Raw genomic sequence first — 21,057 nt, forward strand, 5'->3', positions numbered from 1 at the left:
GTGCTCAGTCTTTCGCCTTCTAACATTTCAATTGTCAATATTTATTCAAAAATCATGTATATACAGAAAAAAATTATCATGTCATAACAATACTTTCAATTTTATAAATTGACTTTCAAACAATAAAAAAAAATCATCATAAAACAGTAAAAAAACTTGTACTTTTACTACCATTATTCCTACTATAATACAAAATGGTCGCGTTTTACTTTGTCTTTTATAGTTATTTAATATTTATAAATGACGTTTGTTACGTTATTTTTATTAACACTGTATAATCTTTTGACATTTATCTGTCACTTATGTGTTATATCTTTACTGGCTAATTTTGATTTGTGTTTACAAGAAAATCTTAGAATTTTTTTTTTTTGCTAAACCGTAATAATTCAAGATAAAAAATTATTTTATATTAAGTAATGAGGTCACAGAGTATAAATATATCACAAAATCGTAATGAACGAACTGACAATATAAATCGTTAAATTTTGGTTTCTTCCGGGCTTTAATACAGAAAATAGGCAGACGCGATAAATTTAAACTACTATTTATGAATAAATATATGCATAAATTGTAAAACCTTTATTTATGCACTCTGAAATAGTATACGTTTCCCTTGCACCTATTTACTTATAAAATAGCTTATATTAAATGCACATCAAGTCTTAGATCAGTCGAAATAAAGGCCAAAATTATTAAGTATATTAATTATTTGAATTCAAAAATGGTTAATTTTGCAAATGTTATAAGATACGTAAAAATATACAGCGTAAAATAATCTTTGCTTATCTAGGCTATGTATATGATATAATTTAATTGTATATTTACATAATATTTTATGTTAAAAATTAAATATATTATATACCGAGCAAGTAAGTAGCTTAAAATTGCTCATGTGGTAAGATTACAGACTGACAACCAAAAGTTGAGCCCGGGTTACAGACAGAACTTATTAGATGTTATCACCGTTTTTAAGTTAACTGAACCGCGTGTTAAGCAATCAGTGTCGTATCAGTTGGCAAATATTGATAAAATATTTTTTATATAATTTTCAAAATACTATCAAATCGATAAATAGTTTTAACGTTGTCTATTTTTTTTTTTTTTTTTTTTTGATCAAAAATGAAAATTAAAATCTAATATATTGGTATAATATTTCAAGTATCAAACTGAGTAATTTTTACCTATAAAAGAAATTTTAAATTTATTAAATTTGTCACGCCACTTAAGGCTCGACTTTCATGTAGTTAGACTAGTATTACCTGAGTGAAGACAACCGATAGTGGAGTGAGTTAGAGGTCTGTACATCAAAGGTCTGAAGACCAACTTAGAGCAGCAGTAGTCGTCAGAAGCTTTTCAGTGTGAGCCCTCGGGCGGGCAGGCTGTTCGCCTTGGCCGGCGCGTCTCTGGCCTGCGAGTGTGCCACCGCTATGCTCAGACACTGGGCCCACTCTTCTGCATTTTTACCGTCTTTTGGCTTCAGGATGAGGGTTTGATCGCCCGTGAATATCTCGAACGCCTTGGGTATGTTGCGAGCACCGCGCGACACTTTTACCGAACGAATTTGATTTATGTCTATGCTTTCGCCACCACTCTGAAAGTAGAAATGCTTATTAATATTAATTTAGTTCGCCGTCAATCTAAAGAAGCGAGTATATATCTGTTCTATATGTGTATATATGTGTAAACATGTGTTAATCAGTAGTAACAGTTCAAGAACCGTACCGCGCCCTTGCAGGAGAGGTGCGCGCCGGAGAGCGTGAAGTAGCGCGTGCGCCAGCGGCGGAACAGGCGCCAGCGGCCCTTCTTCTCCTTGAGCTGGCCCTCGATGACGGGCGCGCCGTCGCCGGCCAGGAAGCCCACGGCGCGCTCGGGGTGCGCGCACAGGAAGCAGCGCCAGGGCGCGCGCGCCGGGCAGCCCTCGCCGGGCGCGCCCACCTCGAACACGTCGAAGAAGCCGGCGGCGCGCAGCTCGCTCAGCACCAGCTCCTGCTCCTTGAGGCCCGGGAAGGCGCCCGTCACCAGCGTGAGGAACGTGCGGTTCTCGCACTTGAGGATGTCCCAGCAGTGCTTGAGGCTGGCCACGGTGGGGTCGCGCGAGGACAGCGCGGCGGCGTGGCGCGCCTGCAGCGCCAGGAACATGAGGTGGATCCACACGCGCGGCGCGCGCGTGCGCACGCTGAAGGCGGCGCGCGCGTACAGGCAGTGCGGCCCGCGCCGCGCGCACGCGAACGACAGGCGCGCCTGCTTCTTGGAGCGCCGCTCTGCGGACGGGCGCGACTTCACTGACTGAACCTGACCCGCGGACTACGGCGGCGGGAAACTAATTCGAGTGACTCACCTTCGATGGTGCACTTGGCCGGCGGCGGTATCCTCAGCGACACGTTGTCCATGTACGCCTTGATCTTATCCAGGTGCTTCTCGCAAAAGTGTTGCACGGTGTCCCTCATGGGGTACGGCTCGAACACGCTTATTCTGTGGTTCGGGTTCGAGTTGTTGTTATCGTTGTTGCCGTTCGAGTTGCTCGAGTTGATCATAGTGACGCTGGTGTTGTTCGCCCGCCGGGACGTGACCGTGACGGGACCGAGCGAGTTCGTGCCCACGGATACGGGACCGGAGGTGGTGTGAAGTAGGTTAGACCCACTGGGCGAACTAGTGATCACGGAGACCTGCCCCAGCGCCGTGTTCGAGTGCTGGATCGAGACCGACGGGACTAGCGCGTCGGACGATTTACCAGACGTCAAGGGGTTCACTGATATCGATTGCGTTTGGAGCGACGATGGTCCTGATATTATAGTAGGTCCAGAGTTCTAAACATGAAAACAATGATGAAAAAGTTTTATGATTAAAATTTAACATAAGTATTGAAGAAAAGCATCAGATGGCATGCATCAATAAAATTTAGATTATTTAAAATGTAGCCTAAATATTTCAGACAGATATACATTAACGGCCTAACGGCCTTAGTTCCAAAAATAAGTTCTTAAGTTGTAGTCTCCTAGCGGTGTGTGGATAGTCTCCTAGTGGTGTGTGTGTGTAGTCTCCTAACGATGTGTGTGTAGTCTCCTAGCGGTGTGTGGATAGTCTCCTAGCGGTGTGTGTGAGGTGTCCTAGTGGTGTGTGTGAGGTCTCCTAGTGGTGTGTGTGTAGTTTCCTAGCGGTGTGTGTGTAGTCTCCTAGCGGTTTGTGTGTAGTCTCTTAGCGGTGTGTGCGTGTATTCTCCTAGGGGTGTGTGTTTAGCCTCCTAGCGGTGTATGTGTGTGTAGTCTCCTAGCGGTGTATGTGTGTGTAGTCTCCTAGCGGTGTATGTGTGTGTAGTCTCCTAGCGGTGTTGTGTGTAGTCCCCTAGCGGTGGTGTGTGTAAGTAGTGATGCTCACCGTGGGCGTGGGTCCGATGAGTATGTTGTGCAGATGTCTGGCGGCGAGGCGGGGCGCGCCCACCGTCACCGCAGCCTTGGCGCCCACTCCGCCCACCTTGCCGCCCGCTGCGGGCAACAAAGAATGTTGAAAATCAAAATCAAAAATTACTTTTTTTTAAGTAGGCTGTAAAAGCAATTTGAATCGTCATTTTACAAATTAAAATTATATTTGACTTAATTAATTAATTATAATTAAAATTAAAAGTGAAGCTACCACTGATTCGGAATGTAAATCTCCTGCACAACTATATAAATGTTATTGGGAGAAAATATTTGTCCCCAATTAATCAACTCGACTACTGTATCGACTTCTATACGTATTTCACAACAAGCAAGACATAATAACGAACTAAGACATTATGTGATATATATCAGAACATTAGAATCAACGCAGGTTCAGATATTCACTACTAATAAGACCTACTTTGTGGTGGGTTTGAGTTCTGCTGAGCATTGATCTGCTGGGACGATGACAACCTTGTCATGCTTTTATGGAGGCCTCCAACTGAACCACCTGGAAATGGAAACGTTTTACATTTACTGCATATTCGAATTTCAATAGTCGCGGTTATGGATAAGCTTTGACGTCAGTCTTGATCCGTATATGACTTCTTCATCCTTAAAACGCGAAAGTGATTTACAAAACGCGATTACGATTTTTTATTTTATTTATTATGTATGCTTTTGTTAAAATTAAATTTATTTTATTTTTATTTTATGTTGTTCGAAAACCAACAGCGTTACAATTCGTATATATATGACATTTAACATAATATTAACAATAATAAGGCCAGTAATAGGTTTTCCTATCTATACATCTTAGTACTGTTACAAAAGGGCAGTATTAAGAGCCGATATTAAAATGCCTTGAAAAACAAAACAAAATGAAGTTAATAGGATAGCCACATAAATGATAGTAACATAAAAGATACATGACCCATCACACTAAGCATCACAGACTAACAACAAGACGAAGAATAAGTACAGTGAGTCCAAATGTATACAAATAGCCAATGTAACATAATTTTTATATATAATTACCAACAGACATTGCAATTCCATTCATCTGTACAGATAATAAAACTTTGTAGTATATAACAAACACAACAACATCTACATGCAGACTTATAACTTGTATGTAGCTATTACATTTATTTCGCTTATAATGATTGCTTATGAGATTCCTAATCTACTCTTGTAGTAGTCACAAAACATATAATTTTATATTTTTGATCAGAGAATTAGTCATTATTGAGTTCAATGACGTCATTTACCTAGTCAAAACAAATTTAACCGAAATGAAAAGTTTTATAATTAATTTTGATAGGATACCACACTATAATTATAAGTTAAATATCACGTAAATGTATGTCATAGTATGTATACAATAAGAAAGTTTAAAAACTTTCTAACCGGCAACATTCAATCGAGTCATACTTCGGTGTGAGTTGGGCCCCGGGTGCAGCCGTCCCGTACTGCGCGAGTCACCCAGCTTCGCCCTCCGCGTGTAGCCGGTGACCGGCACCGGGGGCCCCACCACCGGCCCCGCTGCGGAGCCCACTGTGGGACCCGCAGTGGCGGGGGTCACCGAGCTCGATGTGGTCGTGACGGGTGTGTTGGGACCACCTAGCTTCACGATCGTCACACCACCTGGCGTTCTGTTCACTTCACCGTGACTTGACTTTGGACGATTGCTGGAATGTTATAACATTTTAAGTCTATTTTATTGGAATAATGACAACTCTGTTAATGTTAAACATCTCCTCTGAACTTTGTTATATCTTCTTTTTTAATATCGGAAACTATTTTTGGTTAAGTGATACTATTGTGTTTCGTATTTCTGTATATTGAAGTAATACCGTTTGTTTACATAATAAAAAAATAATAAAAAAAAGATCTCGATAAGTGTTTAAGAGATTGCAAGTTAGCCAACCTGTTGTTAGCGCGGAGCGCGGCTAGAAGACGGTCGGTGAAGAGGGCAGGGTAGGCGCTGCACAGAGCAGTCGCTTCTCGTAACAAAGCGGCCTGCTCCGGCCATTCGGCGCCAGAGAGACGCTCTACCACAAAGTTGAGAGCTTCTTGAGCGCGTTCCTGTTGCAGGAAAAAATAACATTATATATGCCACAGTATGTTTAACTTTTAACTACATTCATTCGGCATTCGAACCTTACCAGGGGAACCGAGAGACAGTCTTATCTACCGATTACAGTGTACCCAACTTTGCTGCTGTACCCGAGGGTGGCGAGGATGGAGGCGACGAGCGCGGTGACGCGGGGGGAGGCGTGCGGCGCAGTGACACAGTGACACTCACCCTGCTGCTGTACCCGAGGGTGGCGAGGATGGAGGCGACGAGCGCGGTGGCGCGGGGGGAGGCGTGCGGCGCAGTGACACAGTGACACTCACCCTGCTGCTGTACCCGAGGGTGGCGAGGATGGAGGCGACGAGCGCGGTGGCGCGGGGGGAGGCGTGCGGCGCAGTGACACAGTGACACTCACCCTGCTGCTGTACCCGAGGGTGGCGAGGATGGAGGCGACGAGCGCGGTGGCGCGGGGGGAGGCGTGCGGCGCAGTGACACAGTGACACTCACCCTGCTGCTGTACCCGAGGGTGGCGAGGATGGAGGCGACGAGCGCGGTGGCGCGGGGGGAGGCGTGCGGCGCAGTGACACAGTGACACTCACCCTGCTGCTGTACCCGAGGGTGGCGAGGATGGAGGCGACGAGCGCGGTGGCGCGGGGGGAGGCGTGCGGCGCAGTGACACAGTGACACTCACCCTGCTGCTGTACCCGAGGGTGGCGAGGATGGAGGCGACGAGCGCGGTGGCGCGGGGGGAGGCGTGCGGCGCAGTGACACAGTGACACTCACCCTGCTGCTGTACCCGAGGGTGGCGAGGATGGAGGCGACGAGCGCGGTGGCGCGGGGGGAGGCGTGCGGCGCAGTGACACAGTGACACTCACCCTGCTGCTGTACCCGAGGGTGGCGAGGATGGAGGCGACGAGCGCGGTGGCGCGGGGGGAGGCGTGCGGCGCAGTGACACAGTGACACTCACCCTGCTGCTGTACCCGAGGGTGGCGAGGATGGAGGCGACGAGCGCGGTGGCGCGGGGGGAGGCGTGCGGCGCAGTGACACAGTGACACTCACCCTGCTGCTGTACCCGAGGGTGGCGAGGATGGAGGCGACGAGCGCGGTGGCGCGGGGGGAGGCGTGCGGCGCAGTGACACAGTGACACTCACCCTGCTGCTGTACCCGAGGGTGGCGAGGATGGAGGCGACGAGCGCGGTGGCGCGGGGGGAGGCGTGCGGCGCAGTGACACAGTGACACTCACCCTGCTGCTGTACCCGAGGGTGGCGAGGATGGAGGCGACGAGCGCGGTGGCGCGGGGGGAGGCGTGCGGCACAGTGACACAGTGACACTCACCCTGCTGCTGTACCCGAGGGTGGCGAGGATGGAGGCGACGAGCGCGGTGGCGCGGGGGGAGGCGTGCGGCGCAGTGACACAGTGACACTCACCCTGCTGCTGTACCCGAGGGTGGCGAGGATGGAGGCGACGAGCGCGGTGGCGCGGGGGGAGGCGTGCGGCGCAGTGACACAGTGACACTCACCCTGCTGCTGTACCCGAGGGTGGCGAGGATGGAGGCGACGAGCGCGGTGGCGCGGGGGGAGGCGTGCGGCGCAGTGACACAGTGACACTCACCCTGCTGCTGTACCCGAGGGTGGCGAGGATGGAGGCGACGAGCGCGGTGGCGCGGGGGGAGGCGTGCGGCGCAGTGACACAGTGACACTCACCCTGCTGCTGTACCCGAGGGTGGCGAGGATGGAGGCGACGAGCGCGGTGGCGCGGGGGGAGGCGTGCGGCGCAGTGACACAGTGACACTCACCCTGCTGCTGTACCCGAGGGTGGCGAGGATGGAGGCGACGAGCGCGGTGGCGCGGGGGGAGGCGTGCGGCGCAGTGACACAGTGACACTCACCCTGCTGCTGTACCCGAGGGTGGCGAGGATGGAGGCGACGAGCGCGGTGGCGCGGGGGGAGGCGTGCGGCGCAGTGACACAGTGACACTCACCCTGCTGCTGTACCCGAGGGTGGCGAGGATGGAGGCGACGAGCGCGGTGGCGCGGGGGGAGGCGTGCGGCGCAGTGACACAGTGACACTCACCCTGCTGCTGTACCCGAGGGTGGCGAGGATGGAGGCGACGAGCGCGGTGGCGCGGGGGGAGGCGTGCGGCGCGCGGGACGCGAGGCGCACGGCGGCAGTGTGCTCCGCCACTAGCGAGGCTCGACTGCGACTCACGCTGGCTATTACCTAGAATAACAAACAGATCCAACGACATCAAGAAGACCAACTTTGCGGGGTCAGCTAGTATAATCACAGCATCATCATCATCACAACATCCTTTGGCAGTCCACTACTGGACATAGGCCTCCACAAGTTCACGCCAAAAAATGGCGTGACTCATGTGTTTTGCCCATAGTCAGCACGCTGGGCAGGCTTGGGGCAGGCGGGTTGGTGACCGCAGGACTGGCTTTGTCGCACCAAAGACGCTGCTGCCCGTCTTCGACCTGTGCATTTCAAAGCCAGCGTTTGGATGTTTTTCCCGCCACCGGTCGGCTTTTTAAGTTTCAAGGTGGTAGTGGAACTGTGTTATCTCTTAGTCGCCTCTTACGACACCCACGGGAAGAGAGGGGGTGGCTATATTCTTTACGGCCATAACCACACAGCATGATTAAAATTAAGCAAAATTAGTTGTCCTCTTTAAATTTTAGTTTGTCTTTAAGACCAGCTACTTGAGCAAGGCAGTTTTGCATAAAAAAAGTGTATAATTTGAAAATCTATAATAAGTTTTAAAAATATTAAGTCGTTTTTAACCGACTTCCAAAAAAGGAGGAGGTTCTCAATTCGACTGTATTTTTTTTTATGTATGTTACATCAGAACTTTTGACCGTGTGGACCGATTTCGACAATTTTTTTTTAATCGAAAGGTGGTGTGTGCCAATTGGTCCCATTTAAATTTATTTGAGATCTAACAACTACTTTTCGAGTTATATCTAATAATGCGTTTTTACTTGACGCTTTTTTCGTCGACCTACGTTGTATTATACCGCATAACTTTCTACTGGATGTACCGATTTTGATAATTCTTTTTTGTTGGAAAGGAGATATCCCTAGTTTAGTACCATGATCAGGAAACCAGGATCTGATGATGGGATCCCAGAGAAATCGAGGGAAACTCTTGAAAATCCGCAATAACTTTTTACTGGGTGTACCGATTTTGATAATTCTTTTTTTTGTTGGAAAGAAGATATCCCTAGTTTAGTACCATGATAAGGAAACCAGGATCTGATGATGAAATCCTAGAGAAATCGAGGGAAACTCTTGAAAATCCGCAATAACTTTTTACTGGGTGTACCGATTTTAATAATTTTTAATTTAATCGAAAGCTGATGTTTGTCATGTGGTCACATATAAATTTTATTGAGATCTGATAACTACTTTTTGAGTAATCTTTGATAACGCGTAGTTACTTGACTATTTTTTCGTCGATCTACGTTGTATTTTTCGTCGATGTAATTGAAGTCGGTTTTTTTTTTCGTTTGCGAGCAAACACAATTATTACATTATTATTTACTTCTAAGAAAACTTTCCTTATCCATCCAACATTATAGGTTTCCAGCATTCTTTAATTATTAATTAGCCTTAGGCATTCCTATCCATTATCATTATAAAAAAAAATCACCTTGCTGTCGTTGAAGACCGTAGCCAAATTCCCCCCATTAAGCACCACTTTCCTTTTATTATAATGAAAGCTGAAAGTCTGTCTTAAAATTAACTAAGAAATCATAAGGACTAATCACTCAAAAAAAGGATTTTGTTTTTTTTTAGATTTTTTGGACGTGTCGAAATTTCTTAAAAATTGAAAAAACAATCGTAACTCCTAAACTATAAAAAATCACGGAACATTTATGGGGGTGATTCGGATACGCCACAAACCAACTGGACAACCAGACCAAAAAATTTTTTTGACGTCATTTGACCCATTACCTGTATTTATTTGTATTCATTTTATAATCTAGCTGATAAAGTTATTTACCTGTAATAGATCTACACACATGCATCCAGAGTCATCCTGACTCGCAGTGTTAGGGCATAGATAAGACAATAACTGCGGAATTGCTGTCTTCAATGCTTCCGGTCTTCTCGCGGCGATCTGTTCGAAGAGTGCGAAAAGTGAGCTCTTCTCGACGGGTTCGGCGTGAGGCAACAACGACACTAGTGCTGTGACGTGACCCTCCAGCGGTTCCGGACATACTTCGTACAAATTCGTTAGAATTCGACACAGTGGGTAGTTGCCTGGTGGTGGAAAATAAAACGTACGTCGTTCGGAATCACTAAATTATTTTGGACAACTTTACTTACAATCACTGAATTTTTTCGATTAAATTAGATAATTAAGTATATAGGCTAGCAAAGGTAAATACTTCTTGGTGGAGGTGGAAAGAAGTATTTACCTTTACCACTTTGCATTCTGGACTAAAAATGTCCGGGTCAACATTATAAACTTTAAAATAGATTAGTTTCAGATCTAAATGTCTGATTTTGAAAATGATAATGAAAAGTAAACTAGTACTGGAGGTTATTACAAGAAAATAATCTTATGTCTTAATTTTTCATTTGTAAGCATGTAATATAACAGACAGACAGACTAAAAATTTTCCATCGTGTACAGGTAACATAATTCTAAAAAATCTAACAGTGCATAGCAGCAGTTTTAATTATTTAAACTAGCTGGCTATTTTTTTTTTTTTTTTTTTTTTGTACAGACTGTGTCCCGGCAATAACGAACACAAATAAAAAGTATTATCCAATTTGAGCTGACATATGGAAACTACGCGCGTACATACATTTCGGTAATTTATTTTTATTTATATGGAAAGCTTGCACAGGGGAAAGTTTAAAAAGAGGATTTATACACAAACCCAGCAGTGAACGGGTTCATAAATTTATACTAGATTTAATTATTTAGTTATTGTACCTGACATAATAGAATCCATTATTGTTTGGACATGGGGCTTCAAGAGCACCGCGTGATGTACCGCAGCTAGAGAGAGATAGCGTGCCATGTGGCGCGATATTTCTCTGTTGCCTTTATGTAGGAACTGGACCGCGACAGGCAGGAAGAGTTCCATTACCTCGGCGTTGCTACTCGTTTCCTTGTCTGATTGGAGGGGAAACGATACCTGATACGTAGAGTTATGTAAATCAGTAACACCTTAGTAGGGTAGCTTTTCATCATGCCTAGTTTACGAAATAGTAAAAGAGAGTTACATAAGTAAATACTCAACTAGACAAAATGTCGAAAGTAAATAGCTTACAAAATGCATCATTACAACTGAGACAGTCTACAAAGTAAAATTGAGAAAATTTAGTAGTAAAATCTGGTCAGTAGTTTTGCCCATCCACATATGCAAAGAGGCCTCAATCATTTTATTTATATAAAATATATTTGATAATAATAATAATTAAAACTCACCAGTACAATACAAGCAATAACATCGGATGCAATCTTGGCATGAGGTGGATCATCATCTCGTAGATGTCCAACAGGCATCAAATTATGATGGAGGCAAGATTCTAACAATGCCACCAGTGAGCCACAGTACTTCTCCAGTGTGCCCGTCTCCTTTATACATGACGTTACTTTGGTCACACAAATCTCAATGAGAGCTTGATCACGATCGTTTCGGATATAGTCTGGTCTTGACGATATGTCAGTTATTTGTTTTAACTGAAATTAAAAGACGAAAAATAATTACAAGCAATGTTACTAATGTTATTAGAATATTATGTCTGACACGTTATTTTGTTTAAAAGTGTCGATTTGTCACACAATGCAAACAGTACGAGCTCAAAGGTATTATAATAGCTTTAAATTCTTCTTCTAACCTCAAAACTTTAACCATGGATATCCATGGTATACCAATAACCATGGGGTTTTGAGGTGTGACAGTGTTACCTTGTATAGATGCCCCTACACCCTCCGCCCTCCACACCCAAAAACCCCATTATTCGGTTTTTCTAATTCAGTTTTTCCTAGTCTAGATCTTAGCCAAAATCCAACTGTAATAATTTTCAGATAAATAGATACAGATTATTTGTATTTATAATCTACTTGTTTTCACAAATTTATCTTTTACAAATTAACTTTATGAATCATCTGAGCTTTTAATAAAATAAAAGAACTTCTTCCTTTTCTTTCTCTCCTCTTTCTAGCGTAAAATATCATACTTTTATAGAAATATTTAAAGCGAGTATTTAATACATTTATTTTAGTTCAATTTCAAACAATCTGTCCTTTTTCTTTATTGAAGAATTTAGAATTCAATACAAAAGATTTGTTATTTTATAATTAGTTATAAAATATAACTATCACATATACAAAAAACAATATTTATGCACAGTTAATTTTCTTATTCATAGGACATCATTACGTTATTAAAAAAGTTTAAGTAAACAGTTGAAGACAGTAAACTAAATGTTAAAATAATACCTGTCTCATGTTTAAGGATATTTACTAGAACTTAATTTAAAAGAGAAAGTAAAGAAAACTAAAAAAAATAGAATCTACAAGTGTTTATTGACATCTACCGCTGGTTCGCTGATAAACAAGTTTCGTAACTTACCACTTCATTCAAGTCATCGACAATATCGGTGTCCGCGATAGCGAAAATATCGCCTGCTCGGGTAAGATCCCGCTCCGTTAGCACGTGCTTCAGCAATTCGTGCATACTGCTGTCTGGACGACCACTTAACTTCACGAAAATACTGGATAAACCACCAACAAACACCTGACTGGACAAATTAACACCACATCCCACACGAACCTACATAGTTCAACACAATTATAAGACGCTTTATTTAATTTTTGTCATATTTATTAAGATGCACTTATTACACACACACACTTTCTCGATAAGTAAAATAAAATAATGTTGATGTGTGTACATCAGCTATTTATGAGATGTCCACTTCGTTCTGAAATCGAGATCGCGAATGTAATTTGGTCATTTTGGTCGACTTGTCGTTGTTCAAACGTCAATCAGTCAATGAACTCACATTCGGATAATCGGACAAAATTAGTAAGAAACTACAGTAACAGTAGTTTCACAGTAGTTCTATAGTAGTTCTTTAATGTAAATTTAAATTATAACGTAATATTAATATTTTATTATGAGTTAATGAATGAAAATATAAAAAAATAGAAAATGACAATGTATCAGAGATTCTTCATTAATGATGACATGATGACAGTGATGACATCACTAGTTTCACTACTGTTCTCCATTCTCCATTCATAATGAAAGTTGTAGTACACACGAATAGTAACAGAATAAAAAAGTCTTAAGCCCAGTAAAAATAAGTTCCAAAATGCAATAACTGTTAAATACTTTTTAGCAAATACAAAATTCGCTTATGAATTATACCAGTTTGCGACTAACCTGCAAAAGACCAATCTTGTTTTGAAATACTATTTTTATCGATACTACATATATGTATTTACAAATATCATAAAAATGCCTGTGCCATGTAGAGCTGGTTGTGGAAAAAATGCTATGCTTAAGGTAAGACAAGACTTATTAAAATATTTATATTATAGCATATTGTTATCTTATGTGTGTTATTGGTTATAATTCTGCAGCGACCAAAAACAGGAGATGCTCTGTGCAAAGAATGTTTTTTCTGGGCGTTTGAAACAGAAGTACATTTCACAATAACAAAAGGAGAACTATTTAAAAAGGGTGATTCAGTTGCTGTAGCTGCGTCTGGCGGAAAAGATTCAACTGTTCTCGCACACGTTCTAAAAACTTTGAATCAAAGGTACAACTATGGTCTGAACCTTATGCTTTTATCAATTGACGAAGGCATCACTGGTTATAGAGATGATAGTCTCGAAACAGTCAAACAGAACAGAGATGATTATGAAATGCCACTTAAAATATTGTCCTATAAAGAGCTATATGGTTGGACAATGGATGAGATTGTAGCTCAAATAGGAAGGAAAAACAATTGTACCTTTTGTGGTGTGTTTCGTAGACAGGCATTAGATAGAGGAGCTGCCATGCTCAATGTTAAGTGCATCGCAACAGGACATAATGCTGATGATATAGCAGAGACTGTTTTAATGAATGTTCTTAGAGGTGACATTGCTAGGTTAAAAAGATGCACCGCTATATGTACTGTAAGTTGAAAATTTTATTATCTTTATGTAAAAACCCATATAGACTTTTTTTGCAAGAATGTATCCATATATCCCATTTTTGTAGTTCTTTCTGATTTTACCAAATAATTTCTATAAAAGTGTAATAGTCATTCTATGTACAATGAGACATGTTACGCTCAAGGCTAGAGAATTTCTTAATCCTAAATGTAATTTCTATTCAATTAATAATAATTCTCAATCATAATTATAATCCTCGAGAATCATGTAATTACACTTATTAAAATATAAATGTATTTCCTACTTCCAGGGTAGCGAAGGAACAATACCTCGAGTAAAACCCTTAAAGTACACTTATGAGAAGGAAATAGTGATGTATGCACATTATAAGAAACTCGTGTATTTCTCAACTGAGTGTGTGTTTGCACCAAATGCCTACAGAGGGCATGCACGTGCTTTACTTAAAGATATGGAGAAAATTAGGCCAACATGTATAATGGATATTATTTATTCAGGTATTAACTTTTGCTGACTGTAAAGGTATATTGTTTAGTAAATGCAGATATGACTGCTTCCATAATAATTAGGAAATTTATATTCCTAATTATTATGAAATCCTATCCTAGTGCTGTGTGGGCTATGGCACCAAAGAATTTAGCCACCCCCTCTTCCCGTGGGTGTCGTAAGAGGCGACTAAGGGATTCCAAGGTTCCACTACCACCTTGGAACTTAAAAAGCCGACCGATGGCGGGATAACCATCTAACCGCTGGCTTAGAAACACACAGGCCGAAGACGGGCAGCAGCGTATTCGGTGCGACAAAGCCAGCCCTGCGGTCACCAACCCGCCTGCCCAGCGTGGTGACTATGGGCAACACACATGAGTTCATGCATTTTTGGCGCGAACTTGTGGAGGCCTATGTCCAGCAGTGGACTGCAATAGGCTGGAATGATTATATTCCTAGCCAATATTGACTATTTTAATAATTTAATTTTTTTTATTAATTTTTAAATAATAAAAACATTGCTGAATATATATATCATATTCAAAGTTTTTATGATAGAAAACCCAAATGTTTATTATGAATTTAAATTTAATATGGATTAAAAATTTGTTAGTTTAAATATATTCTTTCAGGTGAAACAATGGCCTTAAAGGAGGAAATATCCCTTCCATCTCAAAGGTTATGCATTAGATGTAATTTTGTATCCTCTCAAGAAGTGTGCAAGGCTTGTGTGCTCTTAGAAGGATTAAACAAAGGGCTTCCGAAACTTGGCATAGGGAAAAGTTCAAAGGCGAAAAAAATGTTAGATGAATACAACGCTAAACAAAAAAGTATTTTAGAGGAAACTATAAAAGACATAAATGATGAGTATAAGAAAAACAATTGTGTGTCCAAAGGTAAAGTTTGTAGGTCTTCTTGTAAGAACAAAAGCCATATTACAAAAGTGAATGGAGAATCTCATAGTAAAACGGAATCATGTTGTAATGGTCAATGTAGTGAAAAACTGAATAACAGTGCAGAAACAAACTCGAAAGTAAACGGTCTCTTAAAAGAATATGTTTTAGCCGAAAGCACACAAAACGGTCAAACACCAGAAAAATTAAATGACAATTCTATACGTGTTAACACACTAAACAATGAGACAGATGATGAATTCGAAATTGACACACACAATACCGTCAATGAATTAACAGAGGATGATGACACGTGCGGCGGAGCCTGCGGCAAAATAGATTCTCTACATCTAGGCTTCTGATATGGAGCAATTACATTTATGTAAATAATATACAGATTTATTTATGTAAAATAGCTTTTAATTTATCCAAATCTTACAAACTATATTTACTTTCAATGTACAATTCTGGTATACACAGTCACATTGTTTCGGCCACATCTCATACAAGCCATATTTAATACAAAGCAGTTCATAATTCAACAATTTTCTATGTGCACTTACATAACTTTTCACTACAGAAATAAAACCTATATAAAATAAAAGAGGATTTAAAATGGATAAAATGTGTCTGTGACTAGAAAAATGATACAATTGTTTACTATTTTATTACGTAATACGTACGTAATAAATTACGTACAGTAAGTTATTGATAACATCTTTGTTTTATGGTGTTTTAATTCAAAGTTGAAAAAAAAGCCATATATTACGCTCTATTTTTAATGCTTCTTTTCTTTTTCAAAACCTTGCCTTTTGAAGGCCTTGCTTATAAAATTAGCTTTAAAGTATTTACAACACGCAACACTAAGTATAAAATAAATTAATTGTAAAATATAATTGATAGCTTATGTGATGAATGCGGGCGCGCGAGAATCTATTGCCTCTCTGCAGATTGGACATTTGTCTTTGATGTTCTCTGAGCAATCTTCACATAAGCAAACGTGTCCGCATGGTAGCAGAATTATCTGGAAAAATAATAAACACTTTTAACACTCGCACTATTTGGCTCAAGCATTGCTTACAAGAGATTTGACATCAAGTGCTATTAAAACATCATTTTTGACATTATTTTTATTTATTAATTTATTTACACTTTTTTGCACACCAACACAAAAGTAAAATAAGTTTAATGAGGTTAAAAAAAAAATAATAAATTTGCATTAGTTGCAACATGCGGCCTTATTGCTAAAGCAGCGATTTCTTCCAGGCAACCTTTATTTATTTTTGTTTCCATTTAACTGACAATTAGGTATATTGAAATGTGATCAAAATTTTGGACCCCTCCCTACACTTTTTTACATAATGTCAACTTTGTAGACCTTTGAATTCCCACCTTAACGTGTGGCGTACTTTATGGATGGCCCCTAATATTCGCTGGCCGCCTACTCACGCAAGTATTCATATATATAGGACACTAAACGCTAAGCAATACACACACAGAGACCAACCTCCTTAGGGTTCTCAGTGCAGACGACGCACAGCTGCAGCTCGGGCAGCGCGCGGTCGCGCGTGGTGGCGCGGCGGCGGCGCCGGCCGGCCGCCAGCTGCGCCTTGAGCCTCTCGTCCTCCAGGCGCCTCCGTCTCCGCTTCAGGTACTTGTATACAATGCGCCCGGACGCTATAACTGCCACCGTGCCGAACACCGCTAGGAGGACTCTGGAAGACAATTATAAAAAATATAAATAAAAATGATTTCTAAATGTGTTGCTAAAACACTTAAGTCGAAAATGACTGGATAAGAACAGATGTTTTTTTTTCTACAAACACTAAGAAAGTTTATGAAATAAAAGTGCGAAAAGAAAAAAAAATAGTATTTAAACTTCGAGCATTAACAGTTCGCAATAAAAGACTCCTGTGGTGCTAGGTGCTAATAAAAAATATAAATGAAGTAAATAACGTACGATATAAAAAGACGTAATTTCTAATATATTATAAAAAATTAAGATACAATTTTCATACTAAACAAATTTCACTTACATTGTCGTAACAAACATGTTCGTAGCGACAGAGTATTATAGACTCAACAGCCCATAATTAGAGTCAATATGCAATAAAAATTGATTGACATGCACAATTAAGAGGTCAGGTACAATGACAAGGCATATATTAGTTGGTTTCAAAGTTCCGTCTGCTTAATTGTAATAATGTATGGAAAACAATTAAAATATTGTCATATAGGTACTAATAATAAACTAAACAAAACCTTTTCAACTTAATTCTTCTACATTGGGCAAGTATTTATCCACAAATAAATTTGATTATTAAGAATAACCTTTCAGTTGTTTCTTCAATTTTTATTTTTGCTGGACATTGGCCTCAACAAGTTCGCGCCAAAAATGGCGTGTTGTCCATAGTCACCACTCTGGGCAGGCGGTTTGGTGAGCGCAGGGCTGGCTTTGTCGCACCGAAGACACTGCTGCCCGTCTTAATTCTGTCTATTTCAAAGCCAGCAGTTGGATGGTTATCCCGCCATCGGTCGGCTTTATAAGTTACAAGGTGGTATTGGAACAGTGTTATCCCTTAGTCGCCTCTTACGACACCCACGGGAAGAGAGGGGGTGGCTATATTATTTAATGCCGTAGCCAAACGGGAATTCATCCTTTAAAGACACCTTAATATTCATCATCATCATTTCAGCCTATAGCTACAGCATATATCAGCCCGCAGTCCACTGCTGGACATAGGCCTCCATAAGTTTGTACCAAAAATGGCACGAACTCATGTGTTTTGCCCATAGTTACCACGCTAAGCAGGCGGGTTGGTGACTGCAAAGCTTACTTAATATTATTTACTATAAATGTTTTAACTGTATTTACATAGCTACATACCTCAAGAAATCTCGTGAACTGGCGAGTCTTTTTAATAAACTTGACTTTGTGGAAGTGGTGAGATAAAGTGGCAAGCCATCTCTAGGAGGCTGGATCTTAAGGCCAGAACTGGTCCTACTCAATTCTCCAACAACGGTTATGTATGATCCATCTCGGAGCATTTCTTCCATAGTTTGAAGACCCCGCTGACGAACTCCAGAGAAGAAACCCCAGACATGATCGATCACGCCGGGGGACATTGGTTCAAACTTATCCGATATTACATCCAAGTCTACAGAAGACAAAAAAAGTAAATAGCAGTTTTTTTTTTTCTAAATTTTTTAAAACTATTAAACTAATATTATACATTTTTTAACTATTATGTAAATTTTTCACATACCTAAATAAAACATTTATTATTTAAATATTTTCTAACACAAACAGCAATTCAATTAGAAAGTAAACACTTTCTAAAAATTATATTACAGCTATTGGAATATAAGAGTATAATAATCTTGTAAGTTTTTATTTTTATAATGTTAACAAACCTAATAGTTCTGCAGCTAGAGCGTCCACAACTTCAATACTGTATTTGCCACTGTTCAGAACAAATGGAGTTGAGTTGTACACTTCAGTGATCGTGCGAGTCTGGTCCGACCAGAACCCCGCTGATGTTCTTGCTATCACATGCTCTTTTATTGTTAACCTTTGAAATAACAGAAAATAATTGCATTATAAAATACATATTGCACGCACACAGCCTCATCAAGGAGAGATGAGTTTTGGACAGTTCTAAACAGTTGTTATTACGATACACATACAATACAATACAAATACTCTTTATTGTACACTATCAGAGAAAAATTTTACACCTTAAAAGAAAATATAGACATGTACAAAAGGCGGTCTACATACATTACTTTATTATACATACATTATTTTTTTCTAAATGAAACTACATAATAATAAAATACATGGAGAAAAAGACTTATGTAAAATAGTGGGACGTTTCAGACTGAATTGATAAAGGAAAGTATAAAGTCACTTTCCAAAGTATCAATAATAAAACATTCCATTTATTTTTTACTTATAATGTGGCAGTGTTTATAATTATGCAGCAAACACAATTTCAATATATTGCGTTTGCTGCAACTTTATAGAATTAGAAGTTATTGAAATTGCCATACCTCTGTATCACACCTGTCACAGATTGATTGTAGTTGCTTGTTATGGGGTTGCCGAGCGGTTTCACAAGGCCCCTTATCACTACATATGGGATCACATGACTGGGATACTTGCTTATCTCTCTATTTAATGTTGAGTCGATATCAAGCACTGGTGCTGACTGTAGAAATTATTAGATTACTCTATATGACAAAATCTCCCCCACCATTCCACACATTGTTTTAGAGACCATGAAAGTTAAAAAACTTATGACAAAATCTGTTTTATATTATTAAATATATAAATTAGTCTGCATATAATTTTTATTTTATATTAAAGACCAAATTACATTTAATTTCATTGATTAAAAAAGAGAGAAATTACAATTTAACACAAAGCAAAACATTAACATATTCAATGACTCGTTTTAATAATTATTTACTTTAAAAAAGAAAATTCTGTAAATGTATGAAGAAAATATTACTATTGAACATGAAATGTGTTAATCTATATAAATAAAAATGAATGTTGCTAAGAGCATAACTCGAGAATGGCTCGATCAATTCGGCTAATTTATTTTTTGTATGTTCCTTAAGTCCTATGGAAAGTTTTAATACTAAATAATTTTTTTAAAAATCTATTAACTTTTGACAAAACGAAGTCTGTCCGGGCAGTTAGTAATTAATAATGAACTCTTTAAGCTGCTGTTTCTGAAATAAACTAAGAAAGGTATATTATACTTATTTCTACAAACCTGTAACGCATTCAATACATGTTTACATTTGCTCAGCTGATTCACACAGAATCCTAATATCAAAGAATCTATACCAAGTATTATAGTTTCGCCTATGATCTCGGAAAAGAAATCCATCTTCGGATATCTATAGTCATATAAATCATAGGAACAAAAATTTAGACACAATAAATGGTTTTTAGTTCCATAACACTATTTATTTGTTGTAATTATCTAACGGATTAGTAGTACTCAAAAAAGATAACCTTTCTTGATTCTTCTATCACCAATTAAATTTGAATTAAATGATTAAAATGTCAAACACTTGAAACTTTATACCATGGAGCATAGAGAATTCTCTACGCTACATGCTTTATACTTATAGGCACTGTCTTGGTCTTATATACAGATACAGGTCATGCAACTAAGGCTAATTTCAATTTCAACGGTAACTTACGGTAGATTAATACGATAGTCATAGCTTTTTGCTCGTGTCAACGCCACTGTACGTCACTGCTTTCGATGTGTGCGGTGCGCAGTACGCACTGCGCACGCAGATTGAATGTATCATTATTGTAATGGGTTACTTATATTTTAAAACATGAATGGGCGATCCATTTCTACACAGAGAACCATTTTATCAAGGGGCTGGTTTAGGCCTTCGCTCATCGTAAATACATTCAACACGTTAAAGACCGTATGTCATAAGACCTAAAATCATAAAAAATATTGGTGGATCGGCTCGCACGTGCCTAGGCACGTAGTGAGCCCTCCGTCGCCCATCTCAGTGCTCCGCACAGCACTTCCTCCACATCGACTTCATCCTAAGCCGAGGTGCGTTCTCCGAGTGAGAGCCCTCATCGTCATGCCTCTGGCGGCCGTAAATCAAAAAGAAAACCGCAACCATTAAGCCGACGTACCCCCCCCACTACTGTAGTTGCACGACCTGTGTATAAGACCGTACTTAGACGTCCTCTTTACGTTCTTTTCTAGGTTCTTTTACATCTATTTTTGTAGTGTTGCCAATGAATATTCGCGTTTTTAATATTAAAATAACCGCTTTTTACTAAATGTATGGATGTATACACGGTACATAGGTATACTAAAATAAAAAATTTTACAATTATTCGTCTGTTTGTCCGGCTAATCTCTAAAACGGCTGAACCGATTTTGACGGGACTTTCCATGGCAGGTGATATTTTAGAAATTTATTAAATAACTCTGCGAACTGAACGTAACTTTTAGGACGAAGTCGCGGGCACTGCTAGTCAC

At 40.3% G+C, this 21,057-nt stretch overlaps 3 protein-coding genes across 3 annotated transcripts; 1 reads left to right on the forward strand and 2 right to left on the reverse strand.

The window, feature by feature from the left end:
• Positions 1–1,147: 1,147 nt before the first annotated feature.
• On the reverse strand, positions 1,148–12,195 carry LOC123653886 (protein melted). The gene is made up of 12 exons (XM_045589864.1): positions 12,091–12,195; positions 10,941–11,195; positions 10,443–10,647; positions 9,501–9,760; positions 7,568–7,714; positions 5,350–5,507; positions 4,830–5,110; positions 3,841–3,930; positions 3,376–3,482; positions 2,339–2,807; positions 1,723–2,261; positions 1,148–1,591 (listed from the first exon to the last, which is right to left on the reverse strand). The coding sequence occupies exons 1-12, from the start codon at positions 12,193–12,195 to the stop codon at positions 1,343–1,345; spliced, it is 2,865 nt and encodes a 954-aa protein (XP_045445820.1). The 3' UTR covers positions 1,148–1,342.
• A 687-nt stretch (positions 12,196–12,882) lies between these two features.
• On the forward strand, positions 12,883–15,435 carry LOC123653738 (cytoplasmic tRNA 2-thiolation protein 1). The gene is made up of 4 exons (XM_045589723.1): positions 12,883–13,029; positions 13,107–13,646; positions 13,936–14,140; positions 14,762–15,435. The coding sequence occupies exons 1-4, from the start codon at positions 12,982–12,984 to the stop codon at positions 15,382–15,384; spliced, it is 1,416 nt and encodes a 471-aa protein (XP_045445679.1). The 5' UTR covers positions 12,883–12,981; the 3' UTR covers positions 15,385–15,435.
• LOC123653739 (mitochondrial E3 ubiquitin protein ligase 1) lies at positions 15,421–19,923 on the reverse strand. The gene is made up of 6 exons (XM_045589724.1): positions 19,807–19,923; positions 19,076–19,233; positions 18,437–18,594; positions 17,910–18,180; positions 16,530–16,737; positions 15,421–16,046 (listed from the first exon to the last, which is right to left on the reverse strand). The coding sequence occupies exons 1-6, from the start codon at positions 19,921–19,923 to the stop codon at positions 15,927–15,929; spliced, it is 1,032 nt and encodes a 343-aa protein (XP_045445680.1). The 3' UTR covers positions 15,421–15,926.
• Between the last annotated feature and the right edge of the window lie 1,134 nt (positions 19,924–21,057).

Source organism: Melitaea cinxia, chromosome 5, assembly GCF_905220565.1.
Source record: "Melitaea cinxia chromosome 5, ilMelCinx1.1, whole genome shotgun sequence".
NCBI classification, from domain to species: domain Eukaryota; kingdom Metazoa; phylum Arthropoda; class Insecta; order Lepidoptera; family Nymphalidae; genus Melitaea; species Melitaea cinxia.

Coding starts and splice junctions, on each gene's coding strand:
- LOC123653886 (XM_045589864.1), bottom strand. CDS start 12,195: ATGCACGAATTGCTGAAGCACGTGCTAACGGAGCGGGATCTTACCCGA. Junction 10,648..10,940: donor TTATTGCTTGTATTGTACTG/GTGAGTTTTAAT, acceptor TCTACGTATCAG/GTATCGTTTCCCCTCCAATC. Junction 7,715..9,500: donor TGTGTGTAGATCTATTACAG/GTAAATAACTTT, acceptor TTGTTATTCTAG/GTAATAGCCAGCGTGAGTCG.
- LOC123653738 (XM_045589723.1), top strand. CDS start 12,982: ATGCCTGTGCCATGTAGAGCTGGTTGTGGAAAAAATGCTATGCTTAAG. Junction 13,030..13,106: donor GAAAAAATGCTATGCTTAAG/GTAAGACAAGAC, acceptor ATAATTCTGCAG/CGACCAAAAACAGGAGATGC. Junction 13,647..13,935: donor GATGCACCGCTATATGTACT/GTAAGTTGAAAA, acceptor TCCTACTTCCAG/GGTAGCGAAGGAACAATACC.
- LOC123653739 (XM_045589724.1), bottom strand. CDS start 19,923: ATGGATTTCTTTTCCGAGATCATAGGCGAAACTATAATACTTGGTATA. Junction 18,181..18,436: donor TCTAGCTGCAGAACTATTAG/GTTTGTTAACAT, acceptor TGTCTTCTGTAG/ACTTGGATGTAATATCGGAT. Junction 16,047..16,529: donor GCACTGAGAACCCTAAGGAG/GTTGGTCTCTGT, acceptor TTATTTTTCCAG/ATAATTCTGCTACCATGCGG.